The sequence below is a fragment of the Podarcis liolepis genome, assembly GCF_965112155.1.
Source record: "Podarcis liolepis genome assembly, chromosome: 2".
Classification (NCBI taxonomy): Eukaryota; Metazoa; Chordata; class Lepidosauria; order Squamata; family Lacertidae; genus Podarcis; species Podarcis liolepis.
In genome coordinates, this window is record NC_139555.1 from 119,712,633 (window position 1) to 119,735,345 (window position 22,713).

Consider the following 22,713-nt stretch of genomic DNA (forward strand, 5'->3'; position numbering starts at 1 on the left):
GTTGGCAGGAGCAGGGACTGAGCAACAGGAGCCCACCCCGTCACAGGGATTCGAACTGCCGACCTTCTGATCGGCAAGTCCTAGGCTCTGTGGTTTAACCCACAGTGCCACCCGTGTCCCTCTCCCTAGGTACTTGTGCGCAAAATTCAGGTCAAACTCTCCTCATCCCCTTTCCTTGACTCATATCAAAACTTTGGAGATGCATATCACAAACACGCTTTTCTCCAGCTGTACACCTGCCCCTTAAGCCATATAAGACTCCAGGGAGTTGTGGATGCAAAACTTCTTCAACTTATAATTATCAAAATCATAGTGATTTATTCTTGTAAGAGCTAGAGGGATATTTTTTGGAGATGGCCTAGGCATCAGAATCAACAAGAGTGTTGATAGCAATGTCATTAATTGCACTGTGTCTGGAAAGCAAAGTCGGTGCAGAGAATATTTCCTGAGTCAAGATCTGCAGCAGGAGAGAGCGGGGGATATGTATGTGTGATGTTACATAATTCGGAAGTCACAGCAGAACAACACCCAAATCAATAAAACCACTGCAGCTTTGGTCTTGGAAGAGCTGCTTGCTTCTTCTGATCTGCTTTCACTGGAGGCGAGAGGAGCCACTGATATGACAGATGTAGAAGGCAGGGCCAGAATGAGATCCCTGCTGCTTCTGTTGCTGCTTCTGTTGCTAATGATGCCCCTTGGAGTCTTTAGGAACCTGAAAGCAAAATGCCCCTTGAATCTGATCCGGGACCAGCATGAAGCACTCAGTTACTACCGGCCTGGAAACTTCCTCATTAGTGGGATTGTATCTCCAAAATATTTTTTCGGAAAGCTTCCATACAATTTTTCCCAGACCCCCTTAACCAGGGAAAAGGGGTAAGTAATTCTATGCAGATGGATGTTGTGTTTCTCCATCAGCTCTCCAACGGCTGCTTTTTAAACCAGGCAAATAGCCCCTATTCAAAGCTCCAGAACCTGTGACCCTCCAGACATTGTTGGATTAAAGTTCCCATCATCCCTTGCTGGCTGGGCTGGTACTGGTGGGAGTTGGAGTCCAGCAATAGATTCCCAGCCATCCATTCCATTTTCAGCTTCCCTGGGTCTTGCAGGAAGTCCTCTTCTGACAACACCATAATGCAAATGATCAGGGATCAAAATGAGGCATAACATTATTCCAATTTGGGTAGATAGGTGCGGGTGACACCAAATTGAGGCAATTTCCAAAGTGCAAAGTTTCTATTTATTTTACTTTTATTTTATTTTGACACTATACCACACAATTACAATAATCTGCCAGGAGTGCAACAGTAGACCATGTGAAAATTCCTCTTCGCTAAATTAATGCTTTCCTTCTCCATCTCCACCTTTTCCCTTTCGTGTCATATGTTTTTGAATTATGAGCCTGACAGACTGTCTTAAGAAAATTAATACACTGAGTGACATTTTTTGGCTGGAAAGGAGAAATAGGCTTTAAATAAAACAAATACATATCATAATACAGAGCAGGAGACTTCCTCATTAGGGGAGTTGGATGTCCAAAATATGAAAAATAATTATTCAACTTTTCCTCACCCACTCCTTCAGCTGACCAGATTTCATTCATAACTACTGCAATGCGCTCTATGTGGGGCTACCTTTGAAGGTGACTAGGAAACTACAACTAATCCAGAATGCGGCAGCTAGACTGGTGACTGGGAGCGGCCACCGAGACCACATAACACTAGTCTGGAAAGACCTACACTGGCTCCCAGTACGTTTCCAAGCACAATTCAAAGTGTTGCTGCTGACCTTTAAAGTCCTAAGCAGCCTCAGCCCAGTCTACCTGAAGTCTCCATCCCCATCGTTCTGCCCGGACACTGAGGTCCAGTGCCGAGGGCCTTCTGGCGGTTCCCTCGCTGCATGAAGCCAAGTTACCAGGCAGAGGGCTTTCTTGGTAGTGGCACCCACCCTGTGGAACGCCCTCCCACCGGATGTCAAAGAGAAAAACAACTACCAGACTTTTAGAAGACACCTGAAGGCAGCCCTGTTTAGGGAAGTTTTTAATGACTGGTGTTTTAATGTATTTCTAATCTTTTGCTGTAAGCTGCCCAGAGTGGCTGGGGAAACCCAGCCAGATGGGTGGGGTATAAATAGTAGATGATGATGATGATGATGATGATGATGACTGGTTGATGTGTTTGGTACCTGCACTCAAATGGTTTCTAATGACCTGTTTCCTAATCCCCAACTTAGTGGCCATCATTGGCGAAGGACTTGCCCTTGCTTGACCCCTGTGTTGACTTTTGAAAAACAGTTGGGGGATCTATGCAGACATCCTCTGAAGCAGCCAAAACCATGCAAGTAGCATTGCTGCAACTTCCCAGTCTTTTACAAATTTTGGGGTTGGGGTTCATTTTTACTCAGTTTTGTTCTTTGAAGACAATGTGCACTTCTAAGCACCTGCAATGGAGCACATATCCCCAATTATTATTGGAGAATGCAGAGATCTTTGGAGGAAAATGTGGGGTATAAATTCAAGAAATAAAATGCATGCATACATACAAACTATTATTTGCAGATCAAATATGTTTGTTTTTGTTAAATGGTGAATAGCAGTTTAACGCTTCAAAATTGATTGATTTATTGCAGTTTGTCTGCCAGCAGGTACTGGCGAATCTTGTCCTTCTTGTTCACCACCCAGGAGATCAACAGTGATCCCAGGATCTTACCCAACATCACCCTGGGTTACAACCTTTATGAGAACCATTTAGATGAAAGGATAACTTCTGATGCCACGATAGATCTGCTTGCAGGTCTGGAAAGCAATATTCCGAACTATAACTGTGGGAAACAGAATAACCTGCTGGCTGTTCTCGAAGGGGGAAATTCTGCAATCTCAAGGCAGATTTCGTCCATTTTAGGCATCTACAAAATTCCACAGGTAGGTAGGGTGGCAGCAAGGAGGGACAGAGCAGAATGTCAACTGTATAAAATTCCACTTTTTGGACACCTTTTTTTCCAGAGAAGTCAAGAGAGGGCATTAAAAATGAGGGAAACTGCTTTTTTTTTGTTTTCAAAAGCCAGCCTTCACCGACCTAGCACCTTCCAGATGTTTCAGACCACAATACCATCATACATCCAGTTAGAGAGTTGGAAAGCTAATTTAGTCCAACCCCCTATAATGCAGGAGACTTGAGATTAAGAGTCTCGTGCTCTACTTATTGAGCTATCCCAGTCGCAGCCAGCACAAATTTTCTTAGATATTGGGACTTCCGGTCGGTGCCAGCGCTTAATGGCGGTCCTAGCTCCGAGCTCCGGAGAAGGACTGCTTCGCAAGTTCGGGTCTTACCCGCTACGGCAAGCGGGGGACCCCTAAAATCCCAGGCGCTGAAGCCTGAGAACAAGGAGACTCGGTGGGCACCTTTGCGCCCCCCGGTACCGTGAAAGAGCCTTTTTAAAGGCTACGGATCGACATCGGGAGTGAGCGCGGTGCTGAGAGTCGCTACCCAGCCTGCGAAGTGAAGCCGCGTCACCATAAGCGGAGAGCGCCGATTCCTTCCTGAAAAGAAAATTCGGACTGAATCCCCGTGAGTAAGAGCTGAAATATAACCGGGACCTTTTAAATTTCAAAAATTGGGCTAAAAACGGGGGAGATCTAAACAAAGGAAGTCTGCCTCCCCCCGACTGCATGAAAGTGAAAGCAACGGAGCTTTAAACCTGCATCCGTTTAAACCTGCTACTTGATTAGCTTAACCGGACATTTAGACCCTTTGATCTCCCCTCTAGCTAGCAGGGCAGAGGGGAGGTGAATTTGAACAACAACTGCATGATTTGTTAGAAGTAAAAAAACCTCTGCTGTCTCATCCATCTGAAAATGAAACGGTCTGCCTTTGTACCATACTGAACTGACTTTTCCCTGTGAAGTGATACCTTGATACAAAGTTTCCACAGTGCCTGGCTACTGTACAATACAAGAAGAAGTAGCATAAATTGGGCAACTGTGGCAATCTAAAGTAACAAGTTTTTAGTAATACTGACTTTGACTGTGTTAACCTCCCTTTTTACATTCTGGACAGTCTCCTTTGTTTTTATACTTGGAAACTTTGTTCTATGGCCATTTTGATTTGCTCCCTCTAGAGGACAAAGTGAGGCCCGGCACGGCCTAAGACAGTGGTATTTTCCAAGGGAGAATAAATCCCGTGGGAACTGACCTTGACATGAGTGGCGCACAAGAGGAGATAGTCACAAGAGCCAAAACCAAGCAACAACAACAACAGCTGCAGCAGCTACAGGTAAAGAAAAGAGGCTCAATCTCAGGCGCAACAGTTGGATCAACAGGAACAACAGGACAAGACAAAGGAGCAGCCGTCTCCATGGAAGCTGTGACAGATGCTTTGCTCAAGATAAATCAAACTCTGGAGTCTCTGACAAAACAGACTTCAGAGAATACACTAAAACTAACAGAAATTTCAGCAAGACTAAACCAGAATACAGAATCCATAAATAAATTGGTGGAGGAAAACGCCACTACGCGCCAAATTGCCGAAGACGCCAAAGCTACTGCGGGAGAGACACAGGAGAAGTTAGAGCCGATCGCCAAGAAGGTCTATGAGCATGATGCAACTTTGGCCTTGTGGGAGTTACAGAGGAAAGAGAGGAATTTAAAAATAAGACTGATTCCGGAGAATGAAGGAGACAACCTTGTGGAATACTTGACAAGGGAGTTTGTGGACTGTTGGGACCTCCAGGAAGACGAACTCAAAATCACGACTGCCTTTAGATTGGGCAAAAAGCAAAACAGAAAGACCCCGAGAGACTGTTTGATCACACTCAGATCCAAGGAGGAAAGAGACAAAATATTGGGACTACACTTTGAAAAGGCCTTGCAAATTGGAAACTCAGCTGTACAGATCTTCAAAGACATCCCAAAATACATTCTGGACTTAAGAAACTTTTATAAGGATTTAGCCCTTTTACTAAAGAAAAACTCTATCCGCTTCAGGTGGGAATTCCCACAAGGGCTGTCATTTGACTACAAGGCAAACAAGGTGAAAATAAAGACAATTCAAGATAAAGACAAATTTTTGGCAAGATACCAGGAGGATCTACAGAAGGGGACTGTGGACGCACTTGCAGAACAGAGGAGAGCGTTGGACATCCTGAATCTCTCGTTTGGACAAAAATCACCAACATCAGAAGAAGAGCAACAACTGGGAGCTGTTGGAGGAGCCTCAGAAAAATAGCAAGATGGCTCTGCAATTCCTTAGTTGGAATTGTAATGGGCTCAATGGGCCTTTGAAGAGAAGACAAGTATTTCATGTATTAAATAGAGAACAACTGGACTTGATATGCTTACAAGAAACTCATATAACTAGAGCCCACAGGAGATTACTTACAAACAAAAGGCTAGGACAAGAATTTATCTCATCAGACAAAGTTAAGAAGAGAGGAGTGGTAATATATGTGAAAGAGAAATGGGCTCCAAAAATGATATTCAAAGATGAACAAGGGAGATATCTGGCTGTGGAGATACAAGTACAAGGAGAAAAATTTCTAGTTGTTGGAATTTATGCACCAAATGAAGGCAAATCCGACTTCTTTAAGAGACTTCATGAAACGTTGATGGATTATTTGGATTACAATATGATAATCATGGGAGACATGAATGGCGTGGTCTCCACCAATATGGACAAGGCACAAAGACTAACAGTCACCAAAGAAGGGAGACTCCCTAAGACTTTTTTCGAAATGACTGAAAACATGGACTTGATAGACATTTGGAGAACAAGGAACCCTCTGGAAAGAGAGGGAACCTTTTTCTCCCAAGCAATGATGACCTGGACCAGAATCGATCAAATCTGGGTTACTAGTGGAATGGCTCCAAAGATTAAGAAAGTGGAAATCTGCCCAAAAACTTGCTCCGACCATAACGCCGTGAAGATGGAGATGAAGCTCACAATAACTGGTCAATTTAGATGGAGAATGAATGACACCCTCTTTCGTGATAAGGAGATTCTCACGAAGGCCCAAAAGACTCTAAAAGACTATTTTGAAATAAATTTGAGGACCGACGTGGAGAAAAGAGTGATCTGGGATGCAAGCAAAGCGGTTATGAGAGGATTTTTGATTCAACAAAATTCAATAAAGAGGAAAAAACAAAATGAGAAAAAAGAGAAGATTTTGGAAATGATAAAGGAAGGAGAGAGGAAATTAAGAACAAAACCAAAGTCTCAAGACATTTTAAGAGAGATCAAGCTATATCAAACACAATACATGGAATTGATGAACCAAGAGATTGAATGGAAGATAAAGCAAATGAAGCAAAAGACCTTTGAATCAGCAAATAAATGTGGTAAACTTTTGGCATGGCAACTGAAGAAAAGGCAGAAACTAAATACAGTTACAAGCCTTGAGGTGGATGGAAAGAATATATCTAAGCCCAATGAAATCAGAAATTGCTTTTTAAGTTATTTCAAAAAACTCTACACTCAAGGCCCGCAAAATGAAGAAGATATAGACAAATTCCTTGGAAAATATGGATTACAAAACATCTCTCATCAAAGTAAGATGGATTTGAACCAGAGAATCTCAGAACAAGAGATAGAGGCTGCCATTCAGAATATGCAACTGGGCAAATCTCCGGGACCAGATGGACTGACTTCCAGATACTACAAATCGCTGAAGGAATGGTTGACTCAACCACTAAGAGAAGTTTGTAATGAGATCCTTGAGGGAAAAAGGGCGCCTGAATCGTGGAAAGAGGCATATATTTCACTCATACCAAAGTCAGAGACTGAAAAGACCCAACTCAAGAACTACCGCCCAATATCACTCCTTAATGTGGATTACAAAATTTTTGCAGACATTTTGGCAAAAAGATTTAAAAGAGTTTTGATGGAGAAGATTCATAAGGACTAAGCAGGCTTTCTCCCTAAAAGACACCTGGCAGACAATGTAAGGAATGTAATAGACATTCTGGAAAAGCTAGAGGTGAATATAAACACTAAGGCAGTATTGATCTTTGTGGATGCGGAGAAAGCCTTTGACAATATTTCTTGGAGTTTTATGAAGAAGAATCTTCATGGGATGGGGGTAGGCCGGGGTTTTGAGAATGGTATGGCTGCAATATATTCTGAACAAAAAGCTAAACTGATTGTAAACAATGTTGTGACTGAGGAACTTAAGATAGAGAAAGGAACACGACAGGGGTGCCCGATTTCCCCATTACTTTTTATTTCAGTTCTGGAGGTGTTGCTGAACATGATAAGAAATGACCAGCAGGTTAAAGGTGTGCAGGTCGGAGCTAAACATTATAAGTTAAGAGCGTTCGCAGATGACCTAGTATTGACTTTGCAAGAGCCAAACACTAGTACGAAAAAGGTATTAGAAATAATACAACAGTTTGGCCAGGTAGCTGGATTTAAGTTGAACAAGCAAAAAACCAAAGTTTTAGGGAAAAACCTAACAGATATGGAAAAGGAGAAATTTCAAGAGGAAACAGGTTTGACTGTGGTCAAGAAGGTTAAATACCTAGGGGTTTACTTAACATCTAAGAATCAGAATTTGTACAAGGACAATTATGAAAAATGTTGGTTAGAAATCAAAAAAGATTTAGAAATATGGTCAAATTTGAAATTGTCAATGTTAGGCCGAATTGCAGTAATCAAAATGAATGTATTGCCTAGAATGTTATTTTTGTTTCAGACCTTGCAGATTATTGATAAGATGGAATGTTTTAAGAGGTGGCACAAAGACATTTCGAAATTTGTCTGGCAGGGCAAAAAGCCCCGAATTAAATTTAAAATATTGACAGATGCTAAAGAAAGAGGGGGGTTTGCCCTGCCGGACCTGAAACTGTACTATGAGGCAGCAGCTTTTTGCTGGCTCAAAGAATGGATGCTCCTCGAGAACACGGACATCTTGGATCTGGAAGGTTTCAATAACGCTTTTGGTTGGCATGCATATCTTTGGTATGATAAAGCTAACAGTGCCTTTAAAAATCACATTGTCAGAAAAGCATTGTTTAATGTTTGGATAAGATATAAAGATCTATTGGAAAACAAAACCCCTAGATGGGTGTCACCAGTGGAGGCTAAAGCAGTGAAGAAACTCAATATGGAGGTCGGATGGCCGAAGTATTGGGAAATTTTAGAACAGGATGGAGATAAGTTCAAACTACAAAGTCAGGAGAAATTGAAGTATAAAGTAGAAAATTGGTTCCAATATCGCCAAATAATGGAATTTTTTAAACAGGACAGGAAAGTCGGTTTCCAGGTGGAAAAATCAAAATTAGAAACCGAACTGTTAGAACCCAATACTAAGAATCTATCTAGAATGTACAACTTGTTGTTGAAATGGAACACACAGGATGAAACAGTTAAATCGGCTATGATTAAGTGGGCTCAGGATGTTGGACATAACATTATGTCAGCTGACTGGGAATGGTTATGGAACACCGGTATAAAATTTACGGCATGTAATGCCTTAAAGGAAAACATTATGAAAATGGTATACAGGTGGTACATGACCCCAGTCAAGCTAGCAAAAATCTATCACTTGCCCGATAACAAATGTTGGAAGTGTAAAGAGACTGAAGGTACCTTCTATCACCTTTGGTGGACATGCCCGAAGATTAAGGCCTTCTGGGAAACGATCTATAATGAAATGAAAAAGGTACTTAAATGTACCTTCCCTAAAAAACCAGAGGCCTTTCTCTTGGGCATTGTCGGCCAACTGGTGACAAAGAAAGATAGAGCCTTTTTCATGTATGCCACAACAGCAGCAAGAATACTCATCGCAAAGTATTGGAAGACACAAGATTTACCCACTGTGGAAGAATGGCAGATGAAAGTGATGGACTATATGACACTGGCCGAGATGACAGGCAGAATCCGTGACCAACGAAAAGAGACGGTGGAAGAAGAGTGGAAAAAATTTAAAAGTTATCTTAAGGACTACTATAAACTTAATGAATGCTAAAATGTTGTGGTTTTCAGAAGCAAAAGGGTACAGGGATACAAGGTTAGACTATAAAAGAGGACTAAGATGATAAAGATTGGAAAGTAACAATTGGAAGTTGCTAGTTGAATTTTGGACATTGGGATGCAGAGAGGGGGGGTATGGGGAAGTCCAAGAAAAGAGGTTTATGAAAATATGTTTGAAACTATACGTGTATGTTTGTCATTTTTAGTGTTTGTCTGTTTTTCTTAAAAATTTTGTAAAACCAATAAAAATTTTATAAAAAAAAAAACAAATTTTCTTAGATATTAATCACTTCAGGTTAATAAGGATATGTTCCTGGAAGTAAAGGAAATCACTATCAGTTTCTATTATGATCTACAGTGGTACCTCGGGTTACATATGCTTTAGGTTACAGACGTTTCAGGTTATAGACTCCACTAACCAAGAAATAGTGCCTCAGGTTAAGAATTTTGCTTCAGGATGAGAACAGAAATCGTGCTCTGGCCGCGTGGCGGCAGCAGGAGGCTCCATTAGCTAAAGTGATGCTTCAGGTTAAGAACAGTTTCAGGTTAAGTACGTACCTCCGGAACGAATTAAGTACTTAACCCGAGGTACCACTGTAGTTGAGATTCCTGCATCGCAGGACTAGATGACCCTCAGGGTCCATTCCAAATCTATAATTCTATGATTTTAGAATCATAGAATCATAGAGTTGGAAGAGACCACAAGGGCCATCGAGTCCAACCCCCTGCCAAGCAGGAAACACCATCAGAGCACTCCTGACATATGGTTGTCAAGCCTCTGCTTAAAGACCTCCAAAGAAGGAGACTCCACCACACTCCTTGGCAGCAAATTCCACTGTCAAACAGCTCTTACTGTCTTACTTAATTCTTTCTTTTCTCACTAGGTCAATTTTGCCTTCATGGCTCAGGTTCTTGAAGATAAAACCCAGTCCCCATTTGTCTACCGGATGGTCCCCAAAGAAGAAGCTCAATATCGGGGCATTGTGAAGTTGCTCCTGCATTTTGGGTGGACGTGGATCGGCCTCCTCGCTCCAGACAATGATGCTGGAGGAAGATTTGTGAGTGACTTAACGCATCTGCTGATCGGCAGCGGGATTTGCATTGCCTTGTCCAAAAGATTTCCAGAAAAGAGTCTAATTAAAATGTTCAGCCCCAATGAACCATATGGCACCTGGAGACAAGTCGATGTATGTGTTTGCTACATAACCACTCAAATGGGATCAAATATAATTTTTGCAATTCAAGCAGCACGTGGGAAGCAAATTGGGCCAAAAGTCTGGATCACAACAGCTTTTCAGGACATCGACTTGAGTTTGTCTTATCCTCCTTATATCTTCCAGCACTTTCATGGTTCTTTATCCTTTGTAATGAAAACCAAGATCAGTAGCAGCAGAAGTGCCGACTCCATACTAGGCTCCCATCTTCTTCAGCAATTTTGGGAGGAAGCTTTCCATTGTTCATATTCAAAACATGTGCTGTCTGTGAGAGGCTGGACAAGATGTGCCGAGGAGGAGAAACTGCAGGATCTGCCCCAAGAGGAGCTCCAGGGAGCATTGTCTCAAGACAGCTACAGCGCTTACCTCAATATTCAAGCTGTGGCTCAGGCTTTAAATGCAGCATATTCATCTAGATCCAGGTGGATGTTAATGGCGAATAAAGGAGACACATTGGAACATCAAAGGTTATGGCAATGGCAGGTATTTCCTTTTCCTTTTCCTTTTTTCCTTTTTTGGCAAACTATCCATTGTCCCAATGATGGAATCAAATTTACAAGCGAGATTTTTCCTTGCCCGTTTCTGAAGGAAATCCAATTTGTAAGGGTTCTGGTTAAGGTGAACATTTTGGCTTGCTTTGGTTATGAGAGCCAGTGTGGTGTAGTGGTTCAGAGTGGTAGACTCGTAATCTGGGGAACCGGGTTCGCGTCTCCGCTCCTCCACATGCAGCTGCTGGGTGACCTTGGGCTAGTCACACTTCTCTGAAGTCTCTCAGCCCCACTCACCTCACAGAGTGTTTGTTGTGGGGGAGGAAGGGAAAGGAGAATGTTAGCCGCTTTGGGACTCCTTAAAGGGAGTGATAAAGCGTGATATCAAATCCAAACTCCTCTTCTTCTTCTTTATGTCATATGGCACTTCCATATCTTGTGGTTCCTCTCTGACGCCATTAGAGAGATACATATTTCTTTTTATTATAATGATTTTTATTAAATTTCTGTTTTATATTTTAGAAAATTCACTTAAACAACCTTAAAATAGCAATGATGTCCCTTCCTCTCTTTCCATGGTTCATTTTGCACAACATAAATCCCTGCATATTTTATATGAACTAAACCATTCAGCATTCCATTATTACATCCATCAAAAATTATTTACACTGTTGAATTTATCTTAATGCTGCCAACGTTTTCAAGTATACACAATCCCCCCCCATGTATTCAATAAACATTTTCCAATCTTCCCTAAATGTATGTTGTTCTTGTTCTCTTATTTTATATGTTAATTCTGCAAGCTGCACATATTCCATCAACTTAAGTTGCCATTCTTTAGTTGAGACCTCGCTTGTTTTCCATTTTGGGGCTAACAAAACACAGTCTGCAGTAGTGGCAAACATAAATAACCTTTTTTTGACACCTGGGAATTTCCGCCTGAGTTAGGACTCTGGTTTGTTTTTTTAAAAGTACTTTTAAACATTTCCCCCCAGTTCATTATGAATTATTTCCCAATACTCTTTTACCCTTTTACAGGTCCACCACATATGATAGAATGTACCCTCAGTCTCATTATATCTCCAACACTTATCTGATTCAGTCTTATACATCTTAGCACGTCTTCTTGGAATAGATACATGTTTCTTATTCAGGGATGAAATCTCATATCCCAATCCGCCGGGTGTTTAAGCTGCCCATCAACAATTAAGCACCTGGAATGTAGACTGAGTGGGCACACAGATCTTCTGGTCACAGTCTTCCATATTGCTTTCTTAATGCTGATGTTCCCCCTGTCATTCTAGCTTCACCCTTTCTTAAGAGAAATCCAGTGTTCAAATACTTCCATGGGCAGACTATGTTTGGATGAAAATGGGGAGCTGCCAGCTGACTTTGATATTGATAACTGGGTGATGTACCCTAACGGGTCCTGTGTTAGAGTGAAAATTGGGAGTCTGGAGAGAGTGACTTCTACTGGCCTAAAGTTCGCCATTAACCCAGAAGCCATTGAGTGGCCCAAGCAGTTTAACAAGGTATGAGGATATAACAGAGGGATGAGGCTAGGAGAGCCTGATTAGTGCAACTGCTGCACAACAGCCTTGTAAGGTTGAGAGCCAGTGTGGTGTAGTGGTTAAGAGCGGTGGACTCGTAATCTGGTGAACCGGGTTCGCGTCTCCGCTCCTCCACATGCAGCTGCTGGGTGGCCTTAGGCTAGTCACACTTCTCTGAAGTCTCTCAGCCCCACTCACCTCACAGAGTGTTTGTTGTGGGGGAGGAAGGGAAAGGAGATTGTTAGCCGCTTTGAGACTCCTTCGGGTAATGATAAACGGAATATCAAATCCAAACTCTTCTTCTTCTAAGGTGGACCAATTATGTCTTAAGAACCCAGTAAATGCTGCCAGACAGACCAGAGGGGAATCTGGGGCACTCAAGGAAATACTGGAGCCCCAGGAACCTGAGACAATATAAGCAGCATTTCCCAGCCAGGTTCCTCTCTGTTTATTTGGGGAGGAAAACCAGCATTTATCTCTTTCTTTCTCCCAGGAAACAGAGTAGACCACTTTTCTCTAACACCCCAAATTGTATCCCCAGGAGATTGCACCCAGCAGTTAGGAACAGGGCAGATGGCACAAATCCTTAAATTTAGCAAATCCACATTTCAGACTCCAAGAGGCAATTGGTATGAAGTTCTATTCCGATCAGAAGGAAGGGAAGAAGGAAAATGGACAAAGCAGAATACTGAAAAGAGGTTGATATCCCCCCTTCTTTGCCAGTACTCAAAGCACCTTTGAAAACGTAATAATCCAGGAGTCATTTTTAACATTCTTGTCTTCAGGATATTGCATGTACAATTGTTGCATTGCATCAGTGTGGTTTGTTGCCACTATTTTCTTATTGCTGTTATTCTGGATTTGTATTTGCCTTATTTTGTCCTCTGTATAGAAGGTAGAGATAACAAAGTTAAGACAAAGAAGCAAACACACCTGTCAGATGATGGTGTGGTTGCTCGAGAGTAAACAGGCAAGACTCCGACCTGTCTTTTCCAGGCTTTATTCTTGGTGCAACCTATTTACAATGAAGAGCGTAGTAAGTTCATGTCTGGCTTCATCGCTAGCAGAATCTGGGAGTGGTGTGTCTTTGTACCTCCCCCAGCATAAAAGTCGTGTCACCCCCAACCTTTTCCACCCCTCCCTGCGCCGAAGCCTACTGCGCAGAATGGGCGCTGGCAAGGGCGTACTTCCAGCCTCTCTGGTTTGCTCAGGCTCGGAGTTGAGGCTCTCCCTAGCATCCTCTGGCCCTTGCGCTTCTTCTCCACTGGAGGTGGGGCTTTCCTCCTTGCCAGAAGAGGAACTGCTTCGCAAGATTTTCGGAGGCTCCCTATAACAAAACTGCACCTCCATCTCTCGCCTCTGAGCTGATGGCAGTTCCCTGACAACACCAAACGGTTTTCCCTGTCATGCCCTTTTCTTACCAAAAAAAAAGTGCTTCCCCAGAAATAAATGGACGGCGTCAGTGAGACTAGGGATCTTGCCTCATGCTTTGCAAACTGTATGAAATAGTTCCATCGGCACAGGTGCTCCTAACACTTTCTTCTTGATACACCTTGTCTTGATTATTAGGCTGTGCCTCGCTCCAGGTGTACCGAAAGCTGCCACCCTGGATATGCCAAGGTAGTTCAAGAAGGAGAGCCAGTTTGCTGCTACTCTTGTGTTCCATGTGCGGAAGGGACCATCTCCACTCAGGAAGGTGGGTGATTCCAAGGGCGGGGTGACGAGGTTGACGCTGTGGTCTAAACCACTGACAAGGATCCTGAGATGACGTCAAGGGTAGCCAACTTCTGTGCGCTTGCCATAAAACTTAGGGAACAAGCTGTGCTATCATAATGATTCAGGTTTTAAATGATAATTTTAGGTTATATGTTAGTGACAAAGTTTTAATTTACAGTGGTACCTTGGGTTCATACGCTTCAGGTTACATACGCTTCAGGTTACAGACTTCGCTAACCCAGAAATACTACCTCATGTTAAGAACTTTGCTTCAGGATGAGAACAGAAATCGTGTGGCAGCAGCAAGAGGCCCCATTAACTAAAGTGGTGCTTCAGGTTAAGAACAGTTTCAGGTTAAGAATGGACCTCTGGAACGAATTAAGTACTTAACCTGAGGTACCACTATATGTATTTTTTAACTGTTGCTATATCTGTATTGTCCCTGTTATAGCTAAAGGTAAAGGGACCCCTGACCATTAGGTCCAGTTGTGGCCGACTCTGGGGTTGCGACACTCATCTCGCTTTATTGACTGAGGGAGCCGGCGTACAGCTGGTCATGTGGCCAGCATGACTAAGCCGCTTCTGGCGAACCAGAGCAGCGCACGGAAATGCCATTTACCTGCCCGCCAGAGCGGTACCTATTTATCTACTTCCACTTTCATGTGCTTTCGAACTGCTAGGTTGGTAGGAGTGTCCCTGTTATACCTAATTGCAAATTCAAATGTATCCCTATTGTGTTTTATGACTTCCTTGATATTGTATGTGGGCTGGAATTGGTCTGTGACCGAAATAAGAAAATTCAGTATTCACTGAGCCTATTGGGCTTGCTGATTGTAAGGTCGGCGGTTTGAATCCCCACAATGGGGTGAGCCTTCAATGGTTTGAAAGCCTATAAGCACACATAGATAAATAGGTAAAAAAGGTAAAGATAAATAGATAAATAGGTACCACTGTGGCGGAAAGGTAAGCAGCGTTTCTGTGTGCGCTGGTTTCAATCACGATGTCCCGTTGCGCCAAAAGCAGTTTATTCATGCTGGCCACATGACCCAGAAATCTGTCTGTGGACAAATGCCGGCTCTCTCGGCCTGAAAGTGGAGATCAGCACCTTACTCCATAGTTGAATTTGACTGTACTTAACCGTCCAGGGGTCCTTTTCCTTTACCTGATTCCAAGGGAGAGGGCATTCCTTGGGAGAATAAGAACAGGTCAGAGATTTACTCAGAGACTCCTTCTGTGAAGATTCTGACATTTTTGAATCTGGATCATAATAATAATAATAATAATAATAATAATAATAATAATAATAATAATAATAATAATAATACTTTATTATTACCCCGCCCATCTGACTGAGTTTCCCCAGCCAGTCTGGGTGGCTTTCAATCAAGTGTTAAAAACAACACAGCATTAAATATTAAAAACTTCTCTAAACAGGGCTGCCTTCAGATGTCTTTTAAAGATATGATAACTACTTATTTCCTTCACATCTGAAGGGAGGGCATTCCACAGGGCGGGTGCCACTACCGAGAAGGCCCTCTGTCTGGTTCCCTGTAATCTAACTTCTCACAATGAGGGAATCTCTAGAAGGCCCTTGGTGCTGGATCTCAGTGTCCGGGCTGAACGATGGGGGTGGAGACGCTCCTTCAGGTATACAGGACCGAGGCCGTTTAGGGCTTTAAAGGTCAACACCAACACTTTGAATTGTGCTTGGAAATGTACTGGGAGCCAATGCAGATGTCTCAGGACTGGTGTTATGTGGTCCCGGCGGCTACTCCCAGTCACCAGTCTACTTGCCACATTCTGGATTAATTGCAGTTTCCGGGTCACCTTCAAAGGTAGCCCCACATAGAGCGCATTGCAGTAGTCCAAGCGGGAGATAACTAGAGCATGCAGCACTCTGGCAAGACAGTCCGCAGGCAGGTAGGGTCTCGGCCTGTGTTCCAGATGGAGCTGGTAGACATCCGCCCTGGACACAGAATTAACCTGCGCCTCCATGGACAGCTGTGAGTCCAAAATGACTCCCAGGCTGCGCACCTGGTCCTTCAGGGGCACAGTTACCCCATTCAGGACCAGGGAGTCTTCCACACCCGCCCGCCCCTGTCCCCCCAAAACAGTACTTCTGTCTTGTCAGGATTCAACCTCAATCTGTTAGCCGCCATCCACCACCTCCAGTCCAACCACCACCACCGTCCAACCACCTCCAGGCACTCACACAGGACCTTCACTGCCTTCACTGGTTCTGATTTAAAAGAGAGGTAGAGCTGGGTGTAATCGGCATCCTTTTCATTATTATTCACCTTCATTAATTAATTAGCTACCGAAAGTGAGTTTAAAGGAACAACAGCAGCTGCATGTGGAGGAGCGGAGACGCGAACCCGGTTCCCCAGATTACGCGACTACCGCTCTTAACCACTGCACCATGCTGGCTCTCTCAACAAAAATTGAAAAGTGCCTTGTGTGTCACATCAATCTCTTTTGGATACGCATGTAGAGGTTAAATAAATCAATTAACATTTTCCTCCTTTGTTGCATATTCTAATTTTGTTACCTCCTCCACATTATCTTCTTCTCTCAAAATGCAGTATGACACAGAGAGTTACAGATATAAGTGATGGAGATGAAAACTTTTTCTCCTTCTCAGATGCAGACCATTGCACCAAATGCCCAGAAGATCACCATCCAAACAAGGACCGGGATCAATGTATTCCCAAGATTATCACCTTCCTGACCTATGAAGAATCTTTGGGGATCCTTCTGGTTTCCGTTGCCCTTTTATTGTCATTAACCACAAGCTTCATTTTAGGAATCTTCATTAAATACATGAGAACTCCCTTAGTCAAAGCCAACAACCGGGACCTCTCCTATATCCTCCTCATCTCCCTCTTGCTTTCATTTTTGTCCTCCTTCCTGTTCATCGGCCAGCCAGGGAAAGTGACCTGCCTTCTCCGACAAGCAGCCTTTAGCATTATATTCTCAGTTGCTGTTTCCTCTGTATTGGCAAAAACCATCACTGTGGTGCTGGCCTTCCTGGCCACAAAGCCGGGGAACAGGGTGAGGAGATGGTTAGGGAAAGGTCTGGCCAACTCCATTGTCATTTCCTGCTCCAGTGTCCAAATGGTCCTTTGCATCATTTGGCTGGGCATCTCTCCCCCATTCCCAGACTCTGACAAGCATTCCCAGGCTGGAGAAATCACCCTACAATGCAATGAAGGGTCTGTTGCCATGTTTTATGCTGCCCTGGGTTACATGGGCTTCCTGGCTGCCATCTGCTTCACGGTGGCTTTCATGGCCAGGAAGCTGCCTGGGGCCTTCAATGAAGCCAAGCTGATCACCTTCAGCATGCTGGTCTTCTGCAGTGTTTGGGTCTCCTTTGTGCCCTCCTATCTGAGCACAAAGGGGAAATACATGGTGGCCGTGCAGATCTTCTCTATCTTGGCTTCCAGTGCTGGGCTCCTGGGCTGCATCTTCATTCCCAAGTGCTACATTATTGTGCTGAGGCCTGATCTGAACACAAAGGAACATTTGACTGCAAAAGCTAAAGCTGGCACCTGATCCTTAAATATTCAATTTTGACAGTTGATACCCAGCAATATCTTCTTAGATACAAACCTCTCTTCATTTTGCATAAATTATGAGTGATGACACTGAATGCCTAAAGACTGCAATGGCTACACGCACTATGATATTATAATTTTCTGTGCCTTGCTGTACCACATCCTGATTCCCCACAGATTCTTGATCAACCATCTGGCCATAATCTTCATGCTCCCCTGGGGATCACTGTGACTGGTTTGACACATCTGTTTATTTATATGGCTAACTTGCCCTAAAACTGCGCCCAAACTGGATCACAACATATCAAATGGCAAATAATAATTCCAAAAAAAAAAAAATTAGAAACAACCAGAAGAAATCACAATATTAATGAGGAAACAAATCCGACAGTTCAAGCTAAAAACATTGCACAAAAAAATGCATGTTTTAGTAGCTTAAACTAAACTGAAGTTATACCAAAACAAAACAGGATGGTAGTTAAAAAACCCCTCACCGTTTCCCAGATGATACACTTGTGTGCAGTAGTTGGGACAAAAAAAAAGGAGCACCCTCCAAATAATCTGCAGTAGAACTTCTTTCGTGGCTGAAATCCACCCCCACCTCACCCCTGGTTTTATCTCCCTATTTCCTGCTTTGTTATTGTGTATCAATGTGCTGGAGAGGAACAGACCCAGGGGACCAAAATTGGGGAACCCCACGTGTAGAATTTGAAAACTTGAGACTAAGTCGAGCAAAAGTGATACTACAACAACAACAACAAATTTGCACCCTGCCCATCTGACTGGGTTGCCCTAGCCATACTAGATTATTGTCATATGTGCAGATGAAATTGTGTGACCTGGCGGGTAGCACTTTTTGCAACTGCTGCTAGGAAAATTAGAGCAAATTATATAGCCAAGGTAGCCATGAACTGTAAAGGTGATGAATTTATTTGACCCTATCTATCTACCTCAGGCTATGCTCTATCTTTGTCACCACACTCTGAGTATAAATTGCACACTGTACTAATCGATATTGTTTTTAACATTAGTGACCATGTGATGATTTTAGCTTATGAATTTTATTGTATAATGTTTTTATTTGTACATTGGGGTATTTTTATAGCTTTGTTTAGAGTACGTAATGTTTTGATAATATAAATGTTTTAAGTCTTTTTTAAAATCAATTCAGTATATTTTCTTTTAATTGTCAAATAATTCTGTGTGCATTGCGGCAGCCTTTGGCTATGTGCAATAAAATTGACTGAGGCTGAGACTATTTATCTAATTATATGTTAAGTAAATAATAATAATAATAAATTTTATTTATACCCCGCCCTCCCCAGCCAAGACCTGGCTCAGGACGGATAACAACCAATTAGTGTGCCGCGAGATGTTGCCTGGAGGGAGGCGGGCGAGTCGGGCGGCGAGAGGCGGGGCGGCGGCAGCGAGGAGAGGCCGCCCAGCGCGGGGCTCTCGCCGTCTGCCTGCCTGGCTGCCTGCGAGCTCGGCGGGCAGCGCCTCCGTCCGCAGCGCCCGCCTCGCGGCTCTCATTCCCTGCCCCTGCCAAAGCTCACCCAGCCAAGCCGCGCTCTCCTTCCTGCCTCGCTTTGCTGCCTCCTCCCCCCACCCCCAAAGCTTGGAGGTTCCCTGGCGCCGACCCGCAGGTTTGACCCCCTTCTCACACCTGTTCGCGCTCCTTGCACGGAATGGGGCGGATGGGGAGGAACGGGGCTCGCCGCTGCCTCCGCTCGCCCTCCCTCCCTCCGCCGGTGGTCCCGCGATTCTTGGCTTTTTGGCGGTTGGCACAGCAGTGGGGGGGGGAATTGAAACTTACACTTTTGTGCGTCCCTCCCGGCGTGACGCTGCGCGCTGACGTCACGGGGCTGTAATGGTGGTGTGCCTCGAGATTTTTTTCATGAAACAAGTGTGCCTTTGCCCAAAAAAGGTTGGGAAACACTGGTTTAGAGTACATAATGTTTTGATAATATAAATGTTTTAAGTCTTTTTTAAAATCAATTCAGTATATTTTCTTTTAATTGTCAAATAATTCTGTGTGCATTGCGGCAGCCTTTGGCTATGTGCAGTAAAGTTGACTGAGACTGAGACTATTTATCTAATTATATGTTAAGTGAATAATAATAATAATAAATTTTATTTATACCCCGCCCTCCCCAGCCAAGACCGGGCTCAGGACGGATAACAACCAATTATAAAAACAAGTTGATTAAAATACAACTTAAAAGCAAGATTAAAATACAACATTAAAACATTAAAATGCAGCCTCTTCACAGGAGGAGAAAGGAAAAGGAAAGAGGGGGAGGGAATCATACTGATTCCAAGCCAAAGGCCAGGTGGAACAACTCTGTCTTACAGGCCCTGTGGAAAGAAATCCGATCCCGCAGGGCCCTGGTCTCATGAGGCAGAGCGTTCCACCAGGCTGGAGCCAGAGTTGAAAAGGCCCTGGCTCTGGTTGAGGCTAATCTGACTTCCTTAGGGCCCAGGACCTCTAGGGTGTTGCTATTTGTAGACCTTAAGGTCTTCCGTGGGGCATACCGGGAGAGGCGGTCCTGTAGGTACGAGGGTCCTAGGCCGTGAAGGCTTAATAGTGTCCCAGTGAGGCACCCTTTTCCATAGGGAAAGGCTCAGACTCAGAAGCGGAGAGACTCTGAGACCCCTGGAAAAGGATGCTTTGCTCGCTGGCTGCAGAGTGCAGAGCTGAACTGCTTCTCTCTGCTGCCGCCTGCCGGCTTTTCTCATTGACTTTGTGGGTGCCCTGCCCCCACAATTATATTATTGTGGCTGCCCAAGCACCCACGGCCCCCTGGAGTTGGTTCTTATGGAAGGCAAGCAAAGCAGAGCCAGACACACATCTTTCAAACATGTTAGTAGCTGTTTGCCAGTCCTGCCTGCCTGCAATGCAATTGCACCCCAAGTCTGAAACCCCAAGTTGCACCTGGGGGAAGGGCAGAGGAGGAGGACACAGGAATCTTGAAGTTTATTGGTCTGACGTGACCCCCGCTAATTGATTTGCGATCCTCAATTAGCGATTTATGGCCGCCCGGCACACTTCCGCTCCGCAGCTCTCAGTCACGCCTCAGCAGAGTTTAACACAGCGGTGGAAAACTGTCACGTAGCTTGGCTTAGCTTCCAGACAAACACACACAGTACAGGTTTGTCTATTTACAGTCGTTTATTCCAACAAATCTTCGGAAAAACCAGGACTGCTTGCAGCCATTACAAAACTGCTCCTTTCCCCTCACAACACAGAGTGAGAATAACAAACTCCTCCCAAACTCCTCCCAGCTTCGAAAACTGACGTCAGAATGGTGTGGCATCATGGGAACAACTTAACCTGTTAAGTTCCAAACTCCCTGGAAGGGAGATGATCTGGTTATATCATTGCTAATATCAGACTGCATTGGAGGGATCAGTGTTTCATATCAATCAGTGTGCTTCAATGCTTGATAGTGTATTTCATGATGAATTGAAAGCGCCACCATAGCCACATTATCAAAAGGAATTACAGGTGATTCTCAACTTATGCTTGGGTTATGTTCCAGGAATAGTGTATAAAGCCAAAATCACATATGGTCAAAACACACTGGATTCCACAAAATCCAACACAGGACTGCCAAACGGTTTTTTCCCCTGGACACCTGCCCCCTTTCTACCTCCTTGTTTGTTTGTTTGTTTATTTCTTTATTTATTGCCAAACATGTATAGCTGAATGCACACAAATTAAATGTGTGAGTTTCTTTTTTCTTTTTATAAGATATTTATTGAGATTTTTTAACATATTACAGTAAAAATGGAAAAAGAAAAATACAAAATAAAAACAGTTAAAAACACATTAATTTTCCGTTTCTTATTTTCCTTAAGCTTATTTCCCCGGACCTCCTCATACCTCCCTTTTTTGTATTCCACTTAGATTTATTGGTTCAGCAAATCCTTGCCATTAAGCTTTTACCCATTTATAAGCCTTTTTTCATATTCTCTTAAAGCATTACAGCTAGAAACCACTTAATTTCTATCCAACATCATTCTAACATTCATTAATTTTACAATATTTCTGTAGATAATCTTTAAATTTCTTCCAATCTTCTTCCACCGACTCTTCTTCCTGGTCCCGGATTCTGCCAGTCATTTCTGCCTAAATGTGTGAGAGTTGCTTATATTTGGATAGTAAGTGTTGGCATGAATTAATATGCTTGTAATGATGTATTGTTATATATTTATATTGCTGTCATGTTGTGAGGTGTGTTGGTTACATTTATGTGAAAAAGCAGCATGCATACTGAAATAATAGAATCTTAGAGTTGGAAGGGGCCCTGGGGGTCATCTAGTCCAACCCCCTGCAATGCAGGAATCCCAGCTAAAGCATCAATGACAGATGACCCTCCAACCTCTCTTTAAAAACCTCCAAGGAAGGAGAGTCCACCACCTCTCGTGGGAGTCTGTTCCACTGCTGAACAGCTCTTACTGCCAGAGAGGTTTTATCTTAATGTTTAGTTGGAATCTCCTTTCTTGCAAATTGAAGCCATTGGTTCAAGTCCTACCACCCAGAGCAGGAGACATCAAGCTTGCACCATCTTCCATGCAACAGCCCTTAAGATATTTGAAGATGGCTATCATATCTCCCATCAGTCTCCTCTTTTCCAGGTTAAACATACCCAGGTTAAACATTCAAGCGCTCCTCCTAAAGCTTGGTTTCCAGACCCTTGATCATCTTGATTGCCCTCCTCTGCACACATTCCGGCTTGTCAACGGCCTTCTTAAATTGTGGTGCCCAGAACTGGACAGGGTATTTCAGATGTGGTCTGACCAAGGCAGAATAGAGTGCTACTATTACTTCCCTTGATCTGGACACTAGACTTCTGTTGATGCAGCCTAGAATAGCTTTAGTTGCTGCATCACACTGTTGACTCATGTTAAGCTTGTGGTCCACCAAGATATAATAAATATTTTGCTATCTTCCCTCTCTCTCCTTTGTGTAAGCCGTTGTTTGTTTACTCTGTGGACCCAGAGACAAATGGTTTGATGACACTGGTTTAGGGACTGGTCTAAGGCAGAACAGAGAGCAGAATCTACAAAGCAGGTGGTTCTTGCACATTTTTACTGAGTACCAGCCTTGTGTACCCTTAGGCAATGTCACTGGAAATTTACTAGAAAGCCCAGCTTCTCATTGGGCCTCTGTCTCAAGGAAAGAAGCCATAAGTCTCAGGCAGCAAGCAATCACTAAGAGAAAGAAC

The 22,713-nt window shown here is 43.4% G+C and overlaps 1 protein-coding gene across 1 annotated transcript; it reads left to right on the top strand.

The window, feature by feature from the left end:
* Nucleotides 1-688: 688 nt before the first annotated feature.
* Nucleotides 689-17,480, top strand: LOC310700953 (vomeronasal type-2 receptor 26-like; the record flags this gene model as incomplete). Its single annotated transcript, XM_083490910.1, has 5 exons — nt 689-873; nt 2,626-2,917; nt 9,845-10,657; nt 13,782-13,908; nt 16,570-17,480. 5 exons carry the CDS (start codon nt 689-691, stop codon nt 17,478-17,480), a joined length of 2,328 nt encoding a protein of 775 aa, XP_083347036.1.
* Between the last annotated feature and the right edge of the window lie 5,233 nt (nt 17,481-22,713).